Raw genomic sequence first — 22,723 nt, 5'->3', positions numbered from 1 at the left:
GAAACCGCCAGCGGAAGCCTCTTGTGCACAGCTTCCGAGGCCTGTGCAGTCTGAGCCCAGTTCTCCCAGACAGGCTCACCAGCGGGCAAGTCCCCATGCGCCAGAGCTTGGCACTGACTTCTAAGGTCTGTGCCTCTGTCCGTGCTGTTCTTCCTGCCTCAATGTCCCACTCAAAACTGCCACCCCTAGGTGCCTAAGGAGCTTGCAGCCATCCTTCCATGATGGGTTCTCTTATCATCTCCTCCGCTGGTGCCCGCAGCCCCAGCACCTGCCCCATACGGATTGAGGCTCCTCCCACATCTCTCACAGGTCCCTACCCATACCTTTAGTGAGCTCTTTCCACACGCACTGCAATGACCTGGTTACCTGCCTGTCCCCACTACAGCCTAGAGCCCCCGAGAAGAGCAGAACACACATGTTCTTAGCCTCCGCATCTCAGGGCCTGACAAGGTGCAAGGTTTCTGGGGCTGCCCAAGGAATGTCTGTGAAATGAGGGAACAAAACCCCAAAGATGTCTGAGTTTTCTGTACCTTTGTATCCTGGGTCGGAAAAGTCCAATGAGATGTGCCAACAGCTACTAAGAGCTGGGGACACCCTGGGTTCTTGAGGGGAGTTAGGCTCTCATCAGCCTTTAACTCTGCCAGTCACATTTATCACCTCAGGTGCAAATGGGAAATTACATATTCAAGGCAGGGAACACAGGATTTCTGTCTCAGATCCTAGTATTAACTTTCACTGCACTGAGGTGAATTCCTACACAATCAGACCACATGAGGGCAACCCAAAAGCTGTCCTGGATGGGGCTATTCACCTGAAGGACTGCACCTGCCGAGGCACCTTCTGGCTCTGCTCCCGGAGCCGACACACGTCCTTGGAGACTTGCCTCATCAACTTCTCTGCATTCAAACCTTGCTTCTGCTCTTCTTTGGACTGTTCGGCCTGGAAAAGGGAATAAAAATGTAAGAGAAACACGAAACACTGATTAGAAATCCCTGGAGACAACCTATGAGGCTTGAAAGATTGTGACTAAAGTCAGGAGGGCAAGCAAGACAGTCAGTGGGCTGGTGTCCTTTACATCACGCGTCAGGGGCCAACACCCACGTGACCAGCTCATGCTGAGTGGGAGCATATGTGGATTTTGGGGTAAGTTCATTTCAATCACATTTTAGAAATCGAATTACACAGGTAACATGTGACAATTTTATTACATCTGAAAAACCTAAGAACTCTTAAAAATGAAACAGAAAATTACTCATAGCACGTTTTCCAAAAAATACCTACAGTTAAAGAATGTTTTGGGCAAATACACTTTCAACATCTTATTTATCTTTTTGACCCTTTTTTCTAACTTAGCCATTTAAAAAGCTGTTTATTAAAGTAGAATTTACCCATCAAAAAATGTGCACCTATACGTGTATAGCTCAAATAACTTTTACAAATTGAACACACCCATGTCACCGGCACCGGATGAAGGAGAGGACACTCCTGTTTCCAAGAAGCCCCCCTTGGTGCCCTTCCAGCTCTGCCCAGGGTTCCCAGCATTCCGACTTCTAACGCGCCTCTTCTGTCCTTGGTATAGAGGAACAGTAAACAGATACTCTTTAGGGTCTGGCTTCTCTTGCTCAACATTATGCTCACGAGAATCATACACACTGTTATCTGTAGTTGTAACTCACTTTCCCCACAGCTGTATAATACTCCACTGTATGACTTTACTACAATGTATAATCTGTTAGTAATAATGAACATTTGGGTACTGTGCATGAACATGTTTTAAAATAAAAATGTACCAATGATATTATATTAAAAGTTGCCTTTTCATTTCATTCTTTCACTCATATCCATTCACTCATTCATTCACCCAGTCAACAAATACTTGTGGACTGCCTTTTAAGGAAAGGTGGTATAAGTGGGTGAAGAGCAAACACTCAGATATATGGCTTGGGGTCAAATTTCATTTATACCTCTTACTAGCGATGTAAATCTGGGCAAGTTGCTTGACCTCCTGGTGTCTTAGTTTTTCCATTTGTAAACTGGGAATAAGTACTTACTTCAAAGTTGTGAAGTTTAAATGAGTACATACACATGTAAAGTACTTACAGCAGTACCCAACACATCACTGAATATAGTATTTCAGAATGAAGCTATCACTGTTGCTTTTTTTTTTTTTTTTTTAAAACAATATGCCAGGTTCTGTACTAGGTGGCAGGGTTATAGTTGTGAACAAAACAGGTGAAGTCCAGGCTGGGAGGCCAAGGTGGGAAGATTGCTTAAGGCCAGGAGTTTGAGACCAGCCTGGACAACATAGGGAGACACTGTCTCTATGAAAAAAAAAAATTAACTAGGCGCGATAGCATGTGCCTATGGTCCCAACTACTCAAGAGCCTGAGGTGAAAGGATCACTTGAGCCTGGGAGTTTGAGGCTGCAGTGAGCTATGATCTACCACTGCACTACAGCCTTCATGACAGAGCAAGACCCTGTTTCAAAAACCAAAACAAAGAGAAAAACAAGTGAAGACCAGTGGCAGAGAAAAACAACAGCAAAGAACAGAAACTGTTTAATAATTATTAAAAATCAACAACATATTGTATTTTCTCAGGTTAAACCTTCCTCACATAACATTAAAAAACATAGTCTATTTATTAGAGCAGTTTTAGGTTCATAGCAAAATGGGTTGGAAAGTAGAGTTCTCATTTACTCCCTGCCCCTACTCATGTACAACCTCTCCCACTATCAGCATCCTCCGCCAGCCTGGTACATCTGTTACAATCAGTGAACTCATATTGACACTTCATTATCACCTCAAATCCATAGTTTATATTAAGCTTTGCTCTTGGTGGTGTACATTCAATGGGTTTTGGCAAAAGTGTAACGACAGGTACCCACCATTATAATATCATACAGAGGAGTTTCATTGCTTTAAAATTCCCCTGTGCTCTGCCTATTCCTTCCTCTTGGTGTTATGCATTTAAGTTTCCTCCATGTCTTTTTCATGGCTTGATAGATAGCTCATTTCTCTTTAGTGCTGAAGAGTATTCCATTGTCTGAATATACTAGTTTATTTAACCATTCACCTACTGAAGGACATCTTGACTGCTTTCAAGTTTTGGCTATTATGAATAAGGCTGCTGTAAATATTCATGCAAACGTTTTCATGTGGACGTAAGTTTTCAACTCATACCAAGGAGCACAACTGCTGAATAGTATGTAAGAATCTGCTTAATTTTATAAGAAATCTACAACTGTCTTCGAAAGTGCCTGTATGATTTTGCATTTCTATCAGCAATGACTGAGAGTTCCTGTTGCTCCACATCCTTGTCAGCATTTGGTGTTGTCTGTGTTTTGGATTTTGGCCACTCTAACAGGTGTATAGAGGTATCTCATTGTTGTTTTACTCTGCAATTTCTTATTGATATATGATGTTAAATATCTTTTCACGTGTTTATTTGTTATCTGCTTTGGTGAGGTGTCTGTTCAGGTCTTTTGCTGATTTTTAAACTGGGTGTTTGTTTTGTATTGTTGAGTTTTAAGAGTTTTTTGTAACTTAGATAACAGTCCTTTATCAGATATAACTTTTACAAATATTTCTCCCAATGTGTGGCTTGTTTTCTCTTTTTCTTGACAGTGTCTTTCACAGAGAAGTTTTAAATTATAACAAAGTCCAGCTTATCAGTTATTTCTTTCATGGATCACGCCTCTGATGTTGTGTTGTATATGAAAAGTCATTGCCATACCCAAGGTCATCTAGATTTTCTCCTAGGGTAACTTCTAGGAGTTTTATAGTTTACATTCGACATTTAGGTCTGTGATCATTTTGAGTTAATATTTGTGAAGGGTGTAGAAGGGTCTATATCCAGATTCATGTTTTTTTGCATGTGAATAGATATCCAGTTGTTCCAGCATCATTTGTTGAAAAGAGGATCTTTTTTGGATTTATTTTCTTTGCTCCTCTGTCAAAGGTCAGTTGAATATAGTCAGCCCTCTGTATCTGTGGGTTCCACATCCATGGATTCAACCAATCATGAATTAAAAAATATTTGGGAAAAAGTGGATGGTTGCATCTGTACTGACATTGTTTTTCCTTATCATTATTCCATTAATGACATTATTATTACTACATTATACTGTATTACTACTGTCATTAAATACAGTATAACAATTATTTACATAGTATTTAAATTATAATAGGTATTATAAGTTATCTGGAAATGATTTAAAGTATATGGGAGGATGTGGGTTATATGCCAATACTATATCATATTATATAAGGGACTTGAGCATCTGTGTCCATGGGGAGTCCTGGAACCAATCCCCACTATGGATGTTGAAGGATGACTGCACACTGAAGAGAGTCAATCTATTTCTAGGCTCTCTATTTTGATTTGTCTGTTTTTTCACTAATACCACACTGCTTTGATTACCATAGCTTTACAGAGTCTTGAAGTCAGGTAGTGTCAGTCCTCCAACTTCATTCTTCTCCTTCAATACTGGGTCTTTTGCCTCTCCATATAAACTTTAGAATCAGTTTGACTATTACATAATAACTTGATGGGATTTTGAGTGGGATTGTATTAAATCTATAGATTGATTTGGGAAGTACCAACATCTTGACAATATTGAGTCTTCCTATAAACATGGAATATTGTTTCATTTATTTAGTTTCTTTTAAATTTTCTTTCATCATAATTATGTAGTTTTCCTCTATAGATCTTATACATATTTTGTTAAGATTTACAAGTATTTCACTTTTTGGATACTAATGTAAATAGCATTGTTTTTAACTTCAAATTCCACTAGTGCATTGCTGGTATATAAAAAAGTGATTAACTTTTGTATAATAACCTTGTATCCTACAACCCTGTTATAATCACTTATTAGTTCCAAGAGTTGTTTCTGTTTGTTTTGTTTTTGGTCAAATCTCTCAGGTTATCTACATGGACAACTATCTTATGTGTAAACAAAGACAAACAAAGACAATTTTGACTTCCTTCCCAAGCGGTATGCCTTTTTTTTTTTCTTTTCTTATCGCATTAGCTGAGATTTCTAGTGTGATACAGAAAAGATGATGTGAGGGGGACATTTTTACCCTGTTCCTAATCTTAGCAGGAAAGCTTCTAGTTTTTCAGCATTAAGCATGATGTTAGTTGTAGAGTTTTCTACATGTTCTTTAAGGTCTCTTCTATTCCTAGTTTGCTGGGAGTTATTTTTAGCATGAGCAGGTGTTGATGTGATTACAACAATTGATTTTGAATGTTAAATCAGCCTTGCACACCTGGGATAAATCTCCCTTGGTTATGGTATATAATTCTTTTTCTATATAGTTGGATATGATCTGCTAATATTTTGCTAAAGATTTCTGCATCTATATTCACAAGAGGTATGGGTCTGTAGTTTCCTTGTCTTTGCCTGGTTTTGGTATTAGGATAATGCTGGCCTCACAGAATAAGCTGAGAAGTATTCTCTTTGCTTCTGTTCTCCAAAAGAGATTGCAGAGAATTGATAAAGTTGTTTCCTTAAATGTTTGGTAGAGGCCAGGCACTGTGGCTCATGCCTGTAATCCCAGCACTTTGGGAGGCCGAGGTGGGCAGACTACCTGAGGTCACGCGTTTGAGACCACCCTGGCCAATGTGGTGAAACCCCATCTCTACTAAAAATACAAAAATTAGCCAGGTGTAGTGGTGGGCACCTGTAATTCCAGCTACTTTGGAGGCTGAGGCATAAGAATCTCTTGAACCTGGGAGGCGGAGGTTGCAGTGAGCTGAAATCATGCCACTGCACTCAACCCTGGGCGACAGTGCAAGACTCTGTCTCAAAAAAAAAAAAAAAAAAAAAAAAAAAAAAAAATTGGGTAGAATCTACTAGTAAATCCATCTATGCCTGGTGCTTTCTATTTGGGAAGGCTATTATTGATTCCATTTCTATAATATAGATAGGTCCATTCAGACTATTTCCTGGCAGACTATCTTTCAAGGAATTGATCCATTTCATCTTGGTTATCAGAGTTGAGAGCATAGAGTTGTTCACAGTATTTCTTTATTATGCTTTTAATGTTCACAGGACCTGTAGTGATGTCTCCTTTTTCATTTCTGATGTAATATAATTTGTGTCTTCTCCGTTTTTCCTTACCCTGGTTAGCAGTTTACCAATTTTTTTTTTTTTTTTTTTTTTGAGATGGAGTCTCGCTCTGTCACCCAGGGCTGGAGTGCAGTGGCACGATCTTGGCTCACCACAACCTCCCCCTCCTGGTTTCCAGTAATTCTCCTGCCGCAGCCTCCCAAGTAGCTGGGACTACAAGTGCATGCCACCACACCTGGCTAATTTTTGTATTTTTAGTAGAGATGGGGTTTCACCATATTGGCCAGGCTGGCCTCGAACTCCTGACCTCGTGATCCACCCGGCCTCGGCCTCCCAAAGTGCTGGGATTACAGGTGTGAGCCACTGTGCTCAGTCCAGTCTACCAATTTTATTGATAATTTGAAAGACACAGCTTACTGACTTCCTGTTTCTAATTCCATTCATTTCTGTTCTAATGGTTATGATTTCTTATCCTTAGTTTGCTCTTTTTTTTCTAGTTTCCTAAGATGCAAACTTAGTTGATTGATTTTAGTTCTTTCCTTTTTTCTAGTATATGCATTCAATGCTATAAATTTCTTGCTAAGCACTGTGTTTGCTGCATCCCCCAGATTTTTTTTTCTTATGACAGGAACAGACTTTACTGGTTGTAATGAGAAGTGCAAGAGAAGAGGATGCTATAGTTCCTGCTTCTGGGGCAGTGTCCACAGACTCACTGGCTGTCCTCCAAAATCCTACAAATTTTGATTGTTTTTTCATTTGGTTCAAAATATCTTTTAATTGTTCTTAAGGTTTCTCCTTTGACCCACTTGTTATTTAGAAGTATGCTGTTTAATCTCCAAGTATTTTGGAATTTTCCAGCTACTTTTGTTATTGATTTCTAGTTTAATTCCACTGTGGTAAAAGCAGACAGTGTAAATATATATCTTACGGCCTGGACTGTGGTCTATATCTTGGTGAATGTTCCAAGTGAGCTTAAGAAGACTGTGTCATCTGTTGTCATTAAATGAGTAGTCTATAGATGTCAATTATATCCAGTTAAGTAATAGTGCTATTGAGTTCAACTATGTCTACTGATTTTCTGCCTGCTGGGTCTGTTTATTTCTGACAGATGATAATAATGAATTCATTCACTTCTCTTTGTATTTTTTTTTTTTTTTGCCTCATATATTTTGTGCTGTTAGTCACACAGATATTAAAGAATTGTTATCCTGGTCGGGCACAGTGGCTCATGCCTGTAATCCCAGCACTTTGGGAGGCCGAGGTAGGCGGATCATCAGAGGTCAGGAGATTGAGACCAGCCTAGCCAACATGGCGAAACCCCGTCTCTACTAAAATACAAAAATTAACTGCGTGTGGTGGCGGGCGCCTGTAATCCCAGCTACTCAGAAGGTTGAGGTAGGAGAATCACTTGTACCTGGGAGCCTGGGTGACAGAGCGAGACTCCATCTCCAAAACAAACAAACAAAAACAAATTGTTATCCCTTCTTGGATAATTAATCTCTTTATTATTCATTATGTCATGCTCTTTTTTTTTTAAACTGGATAACTTTTCTTGCTCTGAAGTCTGCTCCATCTGAAATGAATATAGCTACTCCCACTTTTGATTAGTATTAGCATTGTCTACTTTCAGTCTATATGTGTTTTATGTTTAAAGTGGGCTTCCTGTATACAAAATACAGTTGGTTCTTTTTTGATCAACTCTGACAAACTGTTTTTTAATTGGTGTATTCAGACCACTGATGTTTACAGTGACTAATGAAATAGCTGGAATAATATCTACCATATTTGTTACTGTTTTCTATTTGCTGCCCTTGTTGTTTGTTCCTATGTTTGTCTTCTACTCTTTCACTGCCTTTTGTGGTTTTAATTGAGGACTTTATATAATGTCAATTTTCTCTTCTTTCTTAGCATGTCATTTATATTTCTCTCTTACTTTTTCTAGTGGTTGCTCTGGAGTTTGTATTATACTATCCAAATCTACTTCCAAATAACATTATACCATTTCATGAGTAGTACAAGGTCCTTATAATAACAAAATATCCCTCATTCTTCCCTCTTTTCCCTTGCATCATTGCTGCCACTCATTTCACTTATACATAAACATACACACACATAAGTGTATGTAACTTACACTGTTGCTATTACTCAGAACAAATTATTTATGTGATTAAGAATAAGAAAAAAATCTTATTTTACCTTAATTTATTCCTTTTCAATACTCTTCCTTTGTTTATATAGATTCATGTTGCTAACATATCATTTTCCTTTTCTCTGAAGAACTTTTAACATTTCTTGCTAGGCAGGTCTACTGAGCACAAATGTCCTTAATTTTTGCTTGTCTGAAAAAATATTTGTTTCTCCTTCACTTTTGAAGAATAATTTTGTGTTTGGGTACAGAATTCTAGGTTGATTTCTTTTTCCTCTTAACAATTTAAATTATTGCATCCCACTCTCTTCTTGCTTGTACAAAGATTTCTCAGGAAAAGTCAGATATAATACTCACCTTTGTTCTTCTATAAGGAAGTTTTTTCCCCTCTGGCTTCTTTCAAAATTTTTAAATCTTTTAATTTTCTGCAGTTTGGATATGCTTAGGTGTAATGTTCTCTGTGTGTCTATATTTATTTTGCTCGGTGTTTTATGAGCTTTCTGGCTCTGTCGTTTAATGTTTGACATTAATTCGGAGAAAGTCTCAGTCATTATTCCTTCCAATATTTCTTCTGTTCCCTTCTCTTTCTTCTGGTATTCCTATTACACACATGCTACATCTTCTGTAGTTATCCCACAGTTCTCGGATGTTCTGTTCCTTCTTTTTTATCCAGTCTCTTTTTTCTTTGCTATGCAGTTTTGGAAGTTTCTATTGACATATCCTCAAGAGTTCAGATATTCTTTCTTTAGTCATGTCCAGTCTACTAGTGAGCCCATCAAAGTTATTTTTCATGTCTGTTAGTGTTTTTGATCTCTAGAACTTCTTTTTGATTCTTGCTTAGAATTTCCATCTCTCTCCTTATGATGTCCATCTGTTCTTGCATATTGCCTACTTTTTCCCTTACAGCCCTTAGCATATTAATCACAGTTATTTTAAATTCCTGGTCTGATAAGTCCAGCATCCCTGCCATATGTGAGTCTGGTTCTGATGCTTGTTTTGCCTCTTTAAACTCTGTTTTTTGCCTGTTAGTATGCCTTGTAATTTTCAGTTCAAACCCAGGCGTAATATACTAGGTGAAAGAAATTCTGGTACACAGCCTTTAGTGTTGTGGTGGTAAGATGGGGGTAAAGAAGGAAAGTGTTCTATAGCTCTGTGAACAGGTTTCAGTCTTTGAGTAGGCCTGTGCTCCGGGGCTATGAGCTTCACAAGTGCTTCTCAGTCTTTCCCCTCCTAAGGTGGAACAGAGTATCTAGGATGGGCTGGAGTTGGGTATTCCCCTTCTTCCACATGGAAGACTAGAGGGGGCTAGAGTTGAGTATTTCCTTTATCTGAGAACACAGTTTCTCCTGAGGACAGGCCTTGCTAAGAAGAACAGAATGCTTTTGTATGTTTCAGTTGGCTACTTTTTCCTTCCTCTGCCAGAATCAGGAGAAGACTTTTCTTCGACATCCATTGTGAGGACCCAGTCAAGCTCCTGGAAGTAAAACTAACACAAGCGTGGAGAGCCCCCGACTTCTCATGACTGGGTACTCCTGCAGTTTTTAACTCTCAGACTTCTCTGTAGTGAGCCTCCAGCAGTATGTTCATTACAGTTTAGGTTTTCTTACCCCAGTATTGGTTCCTGCAGAGGTCACTGCTCATAGATTCTTGCTCCAGTAAGTTGTGATTCTTCGTTCTGCTTGCCTGTCTCTCCAATTTTGGGGATAGTAGTTTGCCCTATGACCTCACCTCTCTGACTGATCTAAGAAGAATTGATTTTTCATTTTGTTCAATTTTTTACTTGCTGTTAGATTGAAGACTTCAAACTGCTTATATATTGGACCAGAAACCAGAAGCCTGTAACTTTTAATGATTTCATAACATTCCACTTAGTAGCTACAGCTTAATTATCTTAACGAACCCTCTACAATTACCTATTTAAATTATTTCTAGGCTGCAGTGTTCATTCAAGTGGGATTTGACATTTAAAAATCTTGGTAAGTGAACATGTGGCTATATTAGATTTGGAGATAAATAAATGCAGGCATGTATTACATAGTTTAAAAAACTCTCCACAATAAGCCTACATCAGTATATTCATGTAACTGTTTATATTACTCCATTATCAGGGAAAAACTAGTGTTAATTTGTACTTTGAGTTTTAAAAACACCTAATATTGTAAAATACTGAATAAAGCTTCCCTGATATAAAATCCAAACTTACGTTTATTTATGAGTAAGTATTAAAAAGATAATTCTTTAGCTATGTAAACAAACTGTGAAATAGAAAATAAGGCTTAAATATGAATGTGTGACTTGTTACTCCTCCTACATTCATATTAGAAAGTTATGTAATTCACAGTGAGGACTGTCATCAAGGGGTAAAGGGGCCACGATGACTCTGTTCCCCATTTGCTGTCCTTCACCCAAGGCACTGACTCCCTCTTGTAGGTAAGCTAAGAGCTTGCCTAGTTTTTCACTTAGGATATGGCTCAAGGTTTGCCTTGGTGGCTGAGATGTTTATACTGGGCCCAAAAGCTTCAGGAGGGCAAAGGATGTGCCTGTTTAACATAATTCATAAAGGCTCAAGTGCTCAATACAATTTTTGAACCAGTAGTTTATTTCTGACAATTGCCTATATTTGCAGAAGTTACTTGCAACGTTGTCTTACAAAAGGAATTAATTAAATCAAATGGCTGGAGACTTCATTATATAATACATATACACTTAACAAGGGGGAGTGGTCTCGTCTTAAATCAGTCTTGCCAATACATACTTAAAAACAGTTGTTATCTCCATCTGACAGATACACAAATCCTTTTTTTTGTTTGTTTGTTTTTGTTTTTTGAGAGGGAATCTCGCTCTGTCACCCAGGCTGGAGTGCAATGGCAAGATCTCAGCTCACTGCAACCTCCCCACCTCCTGGGCTCAAGCAATTCTCCTGCCTCTGCCTCCAGAATAGCTAGGACTACAGGCGCCTGCCACCACGCCCAGCTAAGTTTTATATCTTTAGTAGAAATGGGGTTTCACCATGTTGGCCAGGCTGGTCTTGAACTCCTGACCTCAAGTGATCTGCCTGCCTCAGCCTCCCACAGTGCTGGGATTACAGGCCTGAGCCACTGCACCCAGCTGCTATCTGACAGACAAACAAATCTAATTTAATTTAGTTGATTTGTGTCTTGAGGGACAGTGAGGCCTTATAAATAAGTGAGTTGACTTCTGTCAATGTTTTGGAAAGCTGCTTTAGGAGAAGGCATATTCTGAGCAAAATCTCTGGTGTGAATACATGGTAACTTTTCTGTTCACTTTCCCTCCCAGTTCTCGCCGGGGATGCTGGGGAAACAAGCGAACCAGCAGTGGTTTGAGAAGCCGCCTCTTGCTGTGCCTGACAGAGACGGAGAGAGACCGACACCAACTCAGGCCAGAACCATGCAGCTGACACACAGAGGCGGAGGAGAAAACAGTTAGGTAGAGGTCTAAAGGTGGTGGGCAGCCCGCGCCTGCAATCTAAGTTGATGGACAGCCCCATAATTGGGATCCTTCCAGACTTGAAAAGCCAACTGCTTCCGTTATAACCTAAGCAGTTAGAAACAACAGAAGGAACTAAGACTGGTGCTGGCAAAAAGGGCAATTAAGGACCTTGTCGTCCCACGTGCATCCATGTTTCAGACACCTTTAAGGCCAGGAAATCAAACAAGGTCTTCGGGCTTAAGAAACACGACAAAGACAAGATCTTTGACTATGTTTCACAGCCAAACTGATACTATCAGCAATTCTCTTACTAAGAATTTATGCTTTAGGAATACGAGTGTGACCAGAAAGGTGCAAAAAATATGCATAAAAGTGTGTGTTTCCACATTGTTTATAATAGAACATTTGGGAAATTGTTATTAGAATAATTAAATAACTGTGATATAGCTATACAAATGAATGTATTAAAATAATGAGTTACAGTAACATTTACTAATATGGAAAGCTATTCATCACATACTATTCGAATTAAGTGAGGGAAAGAAGCAAATTTCAGAACAATCTATCTTTATGACCCCATTTTTGTATAACTCTTTCAAATAACACTAACACACACACATTGCATAAAAAATAGCTGGAAGGACATACACCAAATTGTCAACAGTGGTAACCTCTGGGAAGTACAACTCCAAGAAGGACTTCTAGTTTCTGCTTTATATAGTTCTGCATCACCTGAATTTGTTTTAATAACCATGTGTTACTTAAACATTTAAAAAAAATTAAAATATTCTCAAAGCAAAAATATCTTAAACTCACTTTAAATTTGCAAATAAAAATACTGTGGCACTTTGAGGAAAGATGAGATTTTACAAAAACTCTTTATTCAGCAAATACTTATAAAGAGTAAATTATACTGAAACTACTTTATGGAAAGCTAAATAACCCACAATGGGGCATCCTTAGTACTTTGCTAATAATCATCTACTGCAATAAGTTCTGATTTTTTTCCATCACACAGTGTCTTTTTCCAGGTATTTTTTTACTGCCCCCCCATTTCCTCACCCTGTTTTGAAAGATTTTGTCTATAAAAGCAGCCTATATTTGTTAAGTAACAGTTGTCTCTTGATTACTTTGTAATTGATGAGATAATTTAGTTGCCAGTTGGAGCTTGTGAATTTATGTGATTCAAATACAAGGGTGACAAATATGATAGTTACTTTGTGAAGTCCTATCTTTATTAAATGGGTAATTTTTCATTAGGTCCCAGATAAGGAACTGTTGACTTAGTACACACTGAGAAATGACTTCTACCTTGCTATGGTATATCAAATTACTAAATTAGTAAATAGACTAAAAATTTTGCTGCTATTCAAATTCTTTGTGAAATACCATAAGAAAAAAAATCACTCTTAAAACAGACATCTGTTGACTGATTTAACAAGAGACATATCAGGAAAAGACAGGGAAGGAACTGAATCATGCATAGGTAAGGTAAGAAAATCTAACCTACTTTTCTTACCTAGAAGTGATTTTATCCGATAGGAAATAGGACAGGCTCACAGGCTCCTGTTCCGTCTTTGCCACCTTCCACGTGAATGGAATGCAGAGGTCTATCCTACCCCTTGCAGAGAACTCTTTTGGCAGTCCCTCTAAGTAGTGTAATGGCTGCTGACATTTTCAACTTCCAGCATTTCTATGGTGACTACAAAATTACTTTGAAACTTGCCTTTGTCTTACAAAAAAATAAAGCTGACCAGGCAACATAGGAAGATATTTCCTTCCCTGCTGAATAAAAATATACTTTACTGAAGACTGTATTTGTCTCTATGTTTTTATATTTATATCTGTATCTATACCTATATCCTTCTCCAAAAATTAGGTGGCAAAACATATAGAATGATTATCAGCTGCTAATGATCAATACCACATTATGTAGGCAGTTAAATCTCATTGCTGAATACTTTACTGTAATCATTAAGATTTTGTTGAATGCAGTGTATTAATATATTTGGCATAATTTTTAAAACAGATCTAACTTTTAAGAGTGTTAACATTTGCATTATTTTAAGCTTTACAAAAAGTCTAGCAGTTCTGCAGTCTAGCACCAGAATTTTGGCATTTTGACAGGGAAACACTCTATGGGGAAAAAAAAAAAGAAAGAAAGAAATTCCTGCTTTGTAAGGACCATGAGGCTCCTCTGGAAGAAGCCCAGTCCTCTCTCGGCATGCTCTGCCCCTCACCCCAAGGAGTCACGATAAGACGCCTGGCTCACGAGGCCTGGGAGCCACTTCGTACGCTGCGGACTCCAGAAGGGGTGATTCACCTCCAGTTTACATGATGGGAGCCCAACCTGCAGAGAGGTCCAGTGATTTATTCATAGTTGTGTTAAGAAGCCTAATGGAATAGAAAGCACCATCCGGTCTTAATTTACAGTCCTGAGCTTCTTGCTCTGCTTCCTAAGGGGGTTTTACAATACACGAGGATACTAAATAAGATTCTGTTTTTTATTCTGAACTACAAAACAGACTTTGGATCACAAAGGAGGAAGGTTATGGAGTGTGACCCTGAGACCTGACAGTTTTCGCTGACAAGGGAGGCAGATCCAGGATCTGCTGCTGGCTTTGATTCACTGCTTTTCTAGGAGCCATATTTTTTATGGCAACTGGCAGACTCGTTGCTCATCGTTAGGCACTTTATGGTCATCTTGCTGAAAACCTCACAAATCCCCAGTACCACAGGGAAATGATGGAGATGAAAGGGCGGTGTGAGCGTGGCAGAGTTAGTGTGTGTGTGTGTGTGTGTGCAGGTGCTGGTGTACCCATGTGTATGTTAACAAATGGCTGTGGAAGTGAGGAGGAAGCAGGTGAGGGAAGTCAATGGTTATCATGAGTTTCTGTGGCTATAATGAAAGGCACACAATGGAAAGTTTGTATTTTCACAAAACTGGTTTTTGCAAATTTCAGTGGTGAGAAAGGTACACAACTCAAACAGTTTATATCCACAGAGTTGGTAAAAATAACGATAAAAACCCTCTGCACTAGGGAGAATCAAATCATTTTGAAAGCAGGATAAATGCACCTTGTTTTGTGAGCTTTTTTCACTGTTGCTTGATGTGAAACTGCCAGTAGTAGAAGGAAGCAAAACTGGAGGGGCAGCGGGCTTGGCATCCGCTACGGGTTGAATGTTTGTCTCTCCAAAACTCATGCTGAAATTCAATTGCCATTGTAACGGTATTGAAAGGTGGCACCTTTGAGAGGTGAGCAGGCCTGAGGGCTCCGCCCTCATGTGTGGGTTTAATGCCCCAATCAAAGGGCTTTTTTGGGAGTGGGATCTCTCTCCTGCCTCCTGCCCTCCACCATGGGATACCACAGCAAGAAGGCCCTTGCCAGCTGCAGCCTCTGGATCTTGGACTTTCCAGCCTCCCGAACTGTGAGAAATAAATTTATGTTCTTTATAAATTACCCAGTCTGTGGCATCTTGTTATAACAGCACAAAATGGACTAAGACAGCATAGTTTCTTCCAGTGTGATAAAAAAATCCGCTCTGCATAACCTGTGTAAGACTGCACTCTGAGTATCCTGATACGAAAAAGCTTCCAGGAATCACATTTCACCCGGGACTTCAGAATTATCAAAGTGCCGCATGTACCCTCAAGGTTTAGTTCCCTTAGGCCATGCGGACTTCAATTTCCACAAATCTCTCTGAATCCCTATTTATACTGAAAGCACATTAGGCTTGATTTCAAATAGATCACAAAATTCTGTAACTAGAAGGGATCCTGGTGGCTATCCACTTCGATCCTCTTAATTCATATGTAAGTACATAAAATCCTATTAGTGCATGGGAAAAACATAAGCCACAGGTATGCATATTTTTATAAGGCTGGTTTGTTTTCATTTACCTATTTTTTGTTGGGAAGAAGAAAGGAGTTGTAAAGGAAAGCAACGGGGAAGGGTAATGAGAAAGCAAAGCCACAACAGCATCCAAGAAGATCTGACTCTATCGCCACAAGCACTCATCGGTCTCCTGGCCTTGCTGTTACAGTCTCTTTTCACTTGGACCCTAAACAGGGACCTCAGGTATATACCAATGGCTCTTTCCCTGGGTAACATCAGGCTAGCTAAAGAGCTTTGGCCCTATCATGTGTATAAAAAGACAGCATTTTGTATATGAGGTTCAACTCCTCTGACAAAGGAGTTTTATACTGAACTGTTAATGGCATCCCCAAGATGTTCACAGTAGTGATCTAGAAAAACAATAGCAATGGCATGGAGAAAGCTGAATACAATTATTAAGACTGTCAGCTTTTACTAGCCCTTAATTTTTTAGATGTATCTTCACGTTTTGTTAAGCTGAAATTTTCTTGACAAGAACTAGAAAATACATTCTCATTCACATTCTCATTCTGAATAAGAGACCTCTAACATGTCAGCTCAAATCCTCTTGACCTTTCCCAATGCCCTTGCAGTCATCAATTCTCTGAGGGGTCTGGTGGACTTCAGGAGGGTACAACTAGTGTCTCCCCTTATGTCCTTTCTCTGGTCCCTGCCATGGCTTTTCTGTTGAAGCCAACGTGTGCCATGAGATTGTCTGGCAGTCATATGTGCACATGGGTAGAACGATTCTTCCTCATTTCTCCTCTGAGGGATGACTGTGAGATGTGGTTAGCATGGCCTGTGGGTGCTGGTCCCAAGGGAGCAAGCAGGCAGCACACTAGCGGCCATCTCCTCCGTTGTCTCTCTTCAGCTCCCCGGGCTGCACCCTCTTGGTGAAGCAGTAGAACAGAAGTGTTTATCCCAGGCCGGGCGCGATGGCTCACACCTATAATCCCAGCACTTTGGGAGGCCAAGGTAGGCAGATCACCTGAGGTGAGGAGTTCAAGACCAGCCTGGCCAACATAGTGAAACTCCATCTCTTCTAAAAATACAAAATTAGCTGGGAGTGGTGGTGCGCACCTGTAGTCCCAGCTACTTGGGAGGCTGACGTGGAAAAATTGCTTGAACCCGGGAGGTGGAGGTTGCAGTGAGCTGAGATTGTGCCACTGCACTTCACCCCGGATGACAAGAGTGAACCTCCAAGTCAAAAAAAAAAGTGTTTATCTCAGGCTCTACCATGATCATAAGAGAAAGATCCTTGGGATCTTCTTTTCCCTCATTTATCCTGGTATGCAAACTAATTTTAAAACCAACTAAGTGCTGGTTCATCAGATAATAAAGATCAGAAGTCCTCTAGGCTAGCTATGGTGGCTCACACCTGCAATCCCAGCACTTTGGGAGGCCAAGGAGGGAGGCTTGCTTGAGCCCAGGAGTTCGAGACCAGCCTGGGCAATACAGTGAAACCTGGTTTCTACAAAAAAAACAAAAAACAAAAAAAATTAGCTGAGTGTGGTGATGTGTGCCTGTAGTCCCAACCACTGAGGTGGAAGGACTGCTTGAACCTGGGAGGTCGAGGCTGTAGTGGGCTGTGGTCACACTACTGCACTCCAGCCTGGGTAACAGAGAGAGGACCTGTCTCAAAAAGACTCTTCTATTAAGAAATAATTCCTTTTTTTTTTTTTTTTTTTTTTTTTGAGACAGAGTCTTGCTCTGTCACCGAGGCTGGAGTGCAGTGGCGCAATCTCGGCTCGCTGCAAGCTCCGCCTCCTGGGTTCATGCCATTCTCCTGCCTCAGCTTCCCGAGTAGCTGGGACTACAGGCGCCCGCCACCATGCTCGGCTAATTTTTTTGTGTTTTTAGTAGAGAGGGGGTTTCACCGTGTTAGCTAGGATGGTCTCGATCTCCTGATTCACCTGCCTCGGCCTCCCAAATGGCTGGGATTACAGGCGTGAGCCTCCACGCCCGGCCTTAAGAATAATTTCTAAGCAAAATCATCGATGCAACCTATGTGAAGATGATTTTAATCATCATCAGAAACGTATTATGAGGCCAGAATTATGCACAGGTATCATTTAGTGATTAAACAACTGTAAACTAATATAAAATAAAGCACTATTTTACAAAGGAGAGTTCTAAAGTGTCATTCTTTTTCAGACAGTTTCCCACTGGAACAAGGCCTGCTTGTATCCTTCACTGGGCAAAACAAAGGAGATCCTGGCTCTCTCAAATGTTTGCACTCTTGATCCAAATTGAACAGTCCCATGATCTTCAGATTAATCCTGGGTTGTTCTGAGCCCAGCGACCAGTTTTCACACCATCTAAGAGAGTACTGCCACGTGGGTAACAGAAGGCCTGTTTTGTGAGCAAAATACATCCAATGTGGCATTAATGTTACCTCTACTGGCAAGGCCAACTCCACCCGGCTTTGTACTCAAGTATGTTGGGTTGTGTTGACATATTAAAGAATCAAAACCCTCACACAGCGATGGCAGCACCTTTACGAAGACACTGGCTCTGAGGCAGGCACAGGAAGGGACGGCACCCGTCAGGTATGTTAGCCAGCATCATTTTTAGGCGATGCCCTGCAATAGGAATAATTAAATGCTGACAATTAGGAGATGAAAGTGAAAAATACCACCCGTGTCACACACATGGTTGCACTGAATGAGAGAGATGACAGCTCCCAAAGAGGTCATTTACAAGGTAATTTAGTTCAACTTTATAATGTGTCTGAGAAGCATGCCTCACATTCCTATCATTATTTCTGTCACTGAGAACAGAATGATAGGTCGGTATGATAGGGACGAAAACAAACAGACAAGGGGTGTCAGGGATCTCGGCACCCCAGGAAGAATGAATTGGGCACTTTTCCCCTCACACTGTCATTCTTTTCCTAGATCACGGCTGTGAACATCGTATGAGATGGTGGGAACAAAAACAGCAGAAAACTGTTTCAGAACAGTCTGTCAAAAGCGTTGAGGGTTGATTTCAAAACTGTGTTGTATATAAGGTCTCTAAGAGATACTGATTTGATCTGATAATATCCATAGACCCTGATATTCCTGAAACTTGGTCCCAGCGTCACCAAGGCACAACTGGACCAAGGGCTCTCTGAGGACAAGGCAGAGGCCCTCACATGGCCAAGCTACGCTAAGGCCACAAACAGTGTGCACCAGTCAGATTCTCATCACGTTTTCAGGCTGTATTGTTCTATTCACCACTAAGCCCCAGGGTGAAATCCTCTATGCTAGTGGTGAGCAGGAGGCAAGCAAAACTCAAAGAGGGCTAAAATCACGGCTGGTCAACAAGATGAGCAGCTTGAATGAGGCAAAGGAGACTTCTGCCAAGGTTGGATGGAACATCTACTAAGGCACTGTAATACCAAAGAAGCAAAAGTAGCCTCACTGCTTCCCTGGGGAGTTGATACTCTAGGTCGAAGGCAGCATAGGAGTTGGAGAGGAAGGATATGCATTAGGAGGTGTGTTTGTGCTTTTACAGAAAATATGTCTGCTCAAGTTTCCCAAGGAACTCCTTCTTAATTTTTTTTCCAGTTGGAAACAAACACACATTTTTGACTGGCTCATTCAGGGACAAATCATTAAAATGAACATGTGTGCCTCAAATATCAACTCTGACTTGACTGCCAATTTTCAGAGACTCTGAGCAACGTGTCTGCCCTGATGATTTCCTTGGGTTGTTGGGTTCCAGACTCCTTCTACTTTATATCTACTTTACTTAGAGCAAATGCAAAGATTTCTTTAGTGTAGAAGGAAAACAAAGGTCACCCTATCAGTCCCCAAACCTTGAATCATCCCTCAACAACAGTAAGAATCTTAGCAGAATTCTACAATGAAACACAATTAAAAAAAAAAAAAAAACCACTCAGGAAAATATATTTATGATACTTTTACTTTAAGAAGGTCTTAATCTTCTTTTTCAATCAGTATTAGCTTACTCTTTGGATCTGCCAGAGTCTCTCTCACTTTATCTCATGAGAAAATGTCTGGCGCTGGGGACTGGGAAGGAGCCTCTGGCTCTAGCCATGGTCAGTTACACTACTGCCACACTGTCTTTCCAGAGAACACTCTAGAAACTGCACGGTTCCCCTATTACTTATGTATCACACATCAGTGCTCCACACAGATACCATCCTCATCACACAGCAACGCTCCATACAGACGTGTCTGCTTCTGAGCTCTGTATTCATGCCATGACCAATCTCTTAATTCCTCCACAAATTCCTGCTATTTTAGCAGTTTAATAAATTCGTAGGGCAAGTCCCTCTCCTTGTTATTCTTTTCCAAAATACCTTGGCTATTCTTTGACCTTTACGTTTTCATTAACTGCATCAGTATCCATGAAGAACCATGTGCGTATTCTGCTTGGCATTACATTGACTCTGTGGCACATTTTAGGAAGAACTGGCCGTCTCCACAGTGTTAATTCTTCCTCTGTATCAGCAATTGGCACACTACGGCCTGCCGCCTCTTTTTGTAAATAAAGTTTTATTGGAACGCAAATACATCATTTAATTACATTTTATCTATGGCAGAGCTGAATAGCGGCAACAGGGACCATATGGCCCAGAGAACCCAGAATATTTAACATTGTTAATATTTAGTTATAATACAGTTACATTATATTGTAGTATAATTTGATATAATATGTAATATAGGAAAAGCTTACTGACCCCTGCTCTACATGGATGTAATAAATTCTCCATGAATTTGCTTTTACATTAATTCTCAGTAGGTTTTGTAATTTTCTTTATACTGTACTGTTTATTTTTGTTAAATTTATTGATATTTGATATTCTTTGATACTGTTGTAATTATCTTAATTAAATGTTCTAGGTGTTTCTGGTTGGTGTAAAGAAATGCAACAGACTTTTGGATATCATTCTACTCACCCATCTTGCTAAACTCCTACTATTTGTAATAACTTACAAATTTTTAATGTATGCAATGTCACCTGTAAATAATGGCAGCTTTATTTCTTTCCAATCTTTTCACTTCTACTTTTTTTCTTGCCTTATGGCACTGTTTAGGAACTCCTAACACAATGTTGAACAGAAGGATAGTGAATGCCTTGTGTTTGATTTTAAAGAAAATGATTCTAATGTTTATCTATTTATGATCATATTTACTTTAAGTTATTCTTTATCAAGTTGAGGAAGTTCCTGTCTCTAACTTACCGGGATTTTTAAACATGAAGGAACACTGACTTTTCTTAATATTTTTCTGAATCTACTGAGTTGGCCAAATGATTTTTCTCCTTAATCTGTTAAAGTAATGAATTATATAAATAAATTTCCTAGCATTAAAAATATTCTTAGACATTTCGACAGGGTCAACATGTATTTTTTTAATTCATTGTTTTCCAATATTAAAAAACCTGCCAGGCGCAGTGACTTATGCCTGTAATCCCAGCACTTCGGGAAGCTGACACGGGTGGATCACCTGAGGTCAGGAGTTTGAGACCGGCCTGGCCAACATGGCAAAATCCTGTCTCTATTAAAACTACAAAAATTAGCTTAGTGTGGTGGTGCGCACCTGTAGCCCCAGCTACTTGGGAAGCTGAGGCAGGAGAATCGCTTGAACCCGGGAGGCAGAGGTTGCAGTGAGCCAAGACCATGCCACTGCACTCCAGCCTCGGTAACAGAGCAAAACACCGTCTCAAAAAACCAAACCAAACCAAACCAAAGAAAACTTTTGTACAATTCAACATGGTCAACATGTATTATCTTTTTAATACAGTGTTAGATTCTATTTACTAACATTTTTTAGTCAGGATTCTGACATCTACATTCATAAATGAAACTGGCCTGGCCTGTGATTTTCCTTTTGATAGTATCTTTGTCTAGTGTTGGCTTTAGGGATGTTGATTACATAAAATTAGTTGTGGAAGTGTTCCCTCTTTTTCTAGTGCCTGATAGAGTTTGTATAAAATTGAGATAATTTCTTCTTTGAAAGTGTGGTGGAATTTGCTTATAAAGCATCCAGAACTTATATTTTCTTTGTGGATAGATTTTTAATCACTACTTCTACTTTTTTAAAAGAGCTATAGGATTTTCCATCCTTTTTATTCTTTCCAAACATCCATTCTAGTATATTTTCCTAGACGTATGTCCAAATTGTAGGCATATACTTTTGATAATATTCAATTATTTTTTCCTGTCACTCAGGCTAAAGTTCAGTGGGGTGATCACAGCTCACTTCAACCTCAAACCTCTGGTGATCCTCTTGCCTCAGTCACCAGAATAGCCAAGACTATATAGGTATGTGCCACCATGCTCAGCTAACTTAACTTTTTTTTCCCCCATGGGATCTTGTTATGTCACTCAGGCTGGTTTCAAACTCTTGGCCTCAAGCTGTCCTCCCACTCTGGTCTCCCAAAGCACCGGGAGTACGTGTGTGTGTGTGTGTGTGTGTGTGTGTGTGTGTGTGTGTGTATGCATTTATTTTTTCATTTTTCATAACTGATTGATAGGGTATCACCCTGTCATCTAGGCTGGAATGCAGTGGTGCAATCACAACTCACTGCAGCCTCTACCTCCTGGGCTAAAGTGATCCTCCCACCTCAGCCTTCCAAGTAATTGGGACCAAGTAATTGGTGCATGCTACCATGCCTAGTGAATTTTTTTTTTTAACTTTTTTTGTAGAGGCAAGGTCTCCCTATATTGCCCAGGCTGGTCTCCAACTCCTGGGGTCAAGTGATTCTCCCACTTCAGCTGTAATTATTTTTTAAATCTCACAATTACCTGTAGTTCTGTCCCTCATTACTTTTATAATATTCTTTATTTGTATATTCTCTTCATTAATTTTGCCAGAGCTTTGTCTGTTTTTCCTTCTGTTTTTTGCTCTACTGAGCTTCTCTCTATGTAATGGAGATTAGATAAGTCAAGAAAAATGAAATACGGTAACAAGCAATTTATGGATGAACCTGTGCATGATGATATTAAGTAAAAAACTTAAGTCCCATAGTTTTAGTAATTATTGATACCTGGAGATTGAGAATTTCATATCATGACACACTAGAAACGACCAACCAACCAAAGACACAAAGTTCTGTTTGCATCTATAGTTGTCAAACTCCAATTCAGCTTTCGAAGGCTCTGACTCAAAAGAGTCAAAGACTGTGATGCTTCTCCATGACATTAAAGTGGGTCAAAGTCAA

At 39.7% G+C, this 22,723-nt stretch overlaps 1 protein-coding gene across 8 annotated transcripts in view; it reads right to left on the bottom strand.

Annotated features, from left to right (window-relative positions):
• Positions 1-22,723, bottom strand: part of WWC2 (WW and C2 domain containing 2) — a 218,975-nt gene that overhangs the window by 5,083 nt on the left and 191,169 nt on the right. For 4 of the 8 annotated variants that reach the window (XM_065545722.2, XM_065545723.2, XM_065545724.2 and 1 more), the window contains 2 exons: positions 1,450-1,569; positions 812-939 (listed from right to left, as the gene is read on the bottom strand). In XM_065545722.2, the coding sequence (XP_065401794.1) occupies positions 812-939; positions 1,450-1,569 (248 nt within the window). The remainder of the gene's footprint in view (positions 1-811; positions 940-1,449; positions 1,570-22,723) is intronic. The other 4 variants (XM_005556375.5, XM_005556373.5, XM_074040799.1 and 1 more) reach the window with 1 other exon arrangement.

The sequence above is a fragment of the Macaca fascicularis genome, chromosome 5, assembly GCF_037993035.2.
Source record: "Macaca fascicularis isolate 582-1 chromosome 5, T2T-MFA8v1.1".
In the NCBI taxonomy this organism is placed as follows: domain Eukaryota; kingdom Metazoa; phylum Chordata; class Mammalia; order Primates; family Cercopithecidae; genus Macaca; species Macaca fascicularis.
This window is presented reverse-complemented; position numbering and strand designations above follow the sequence as displayed.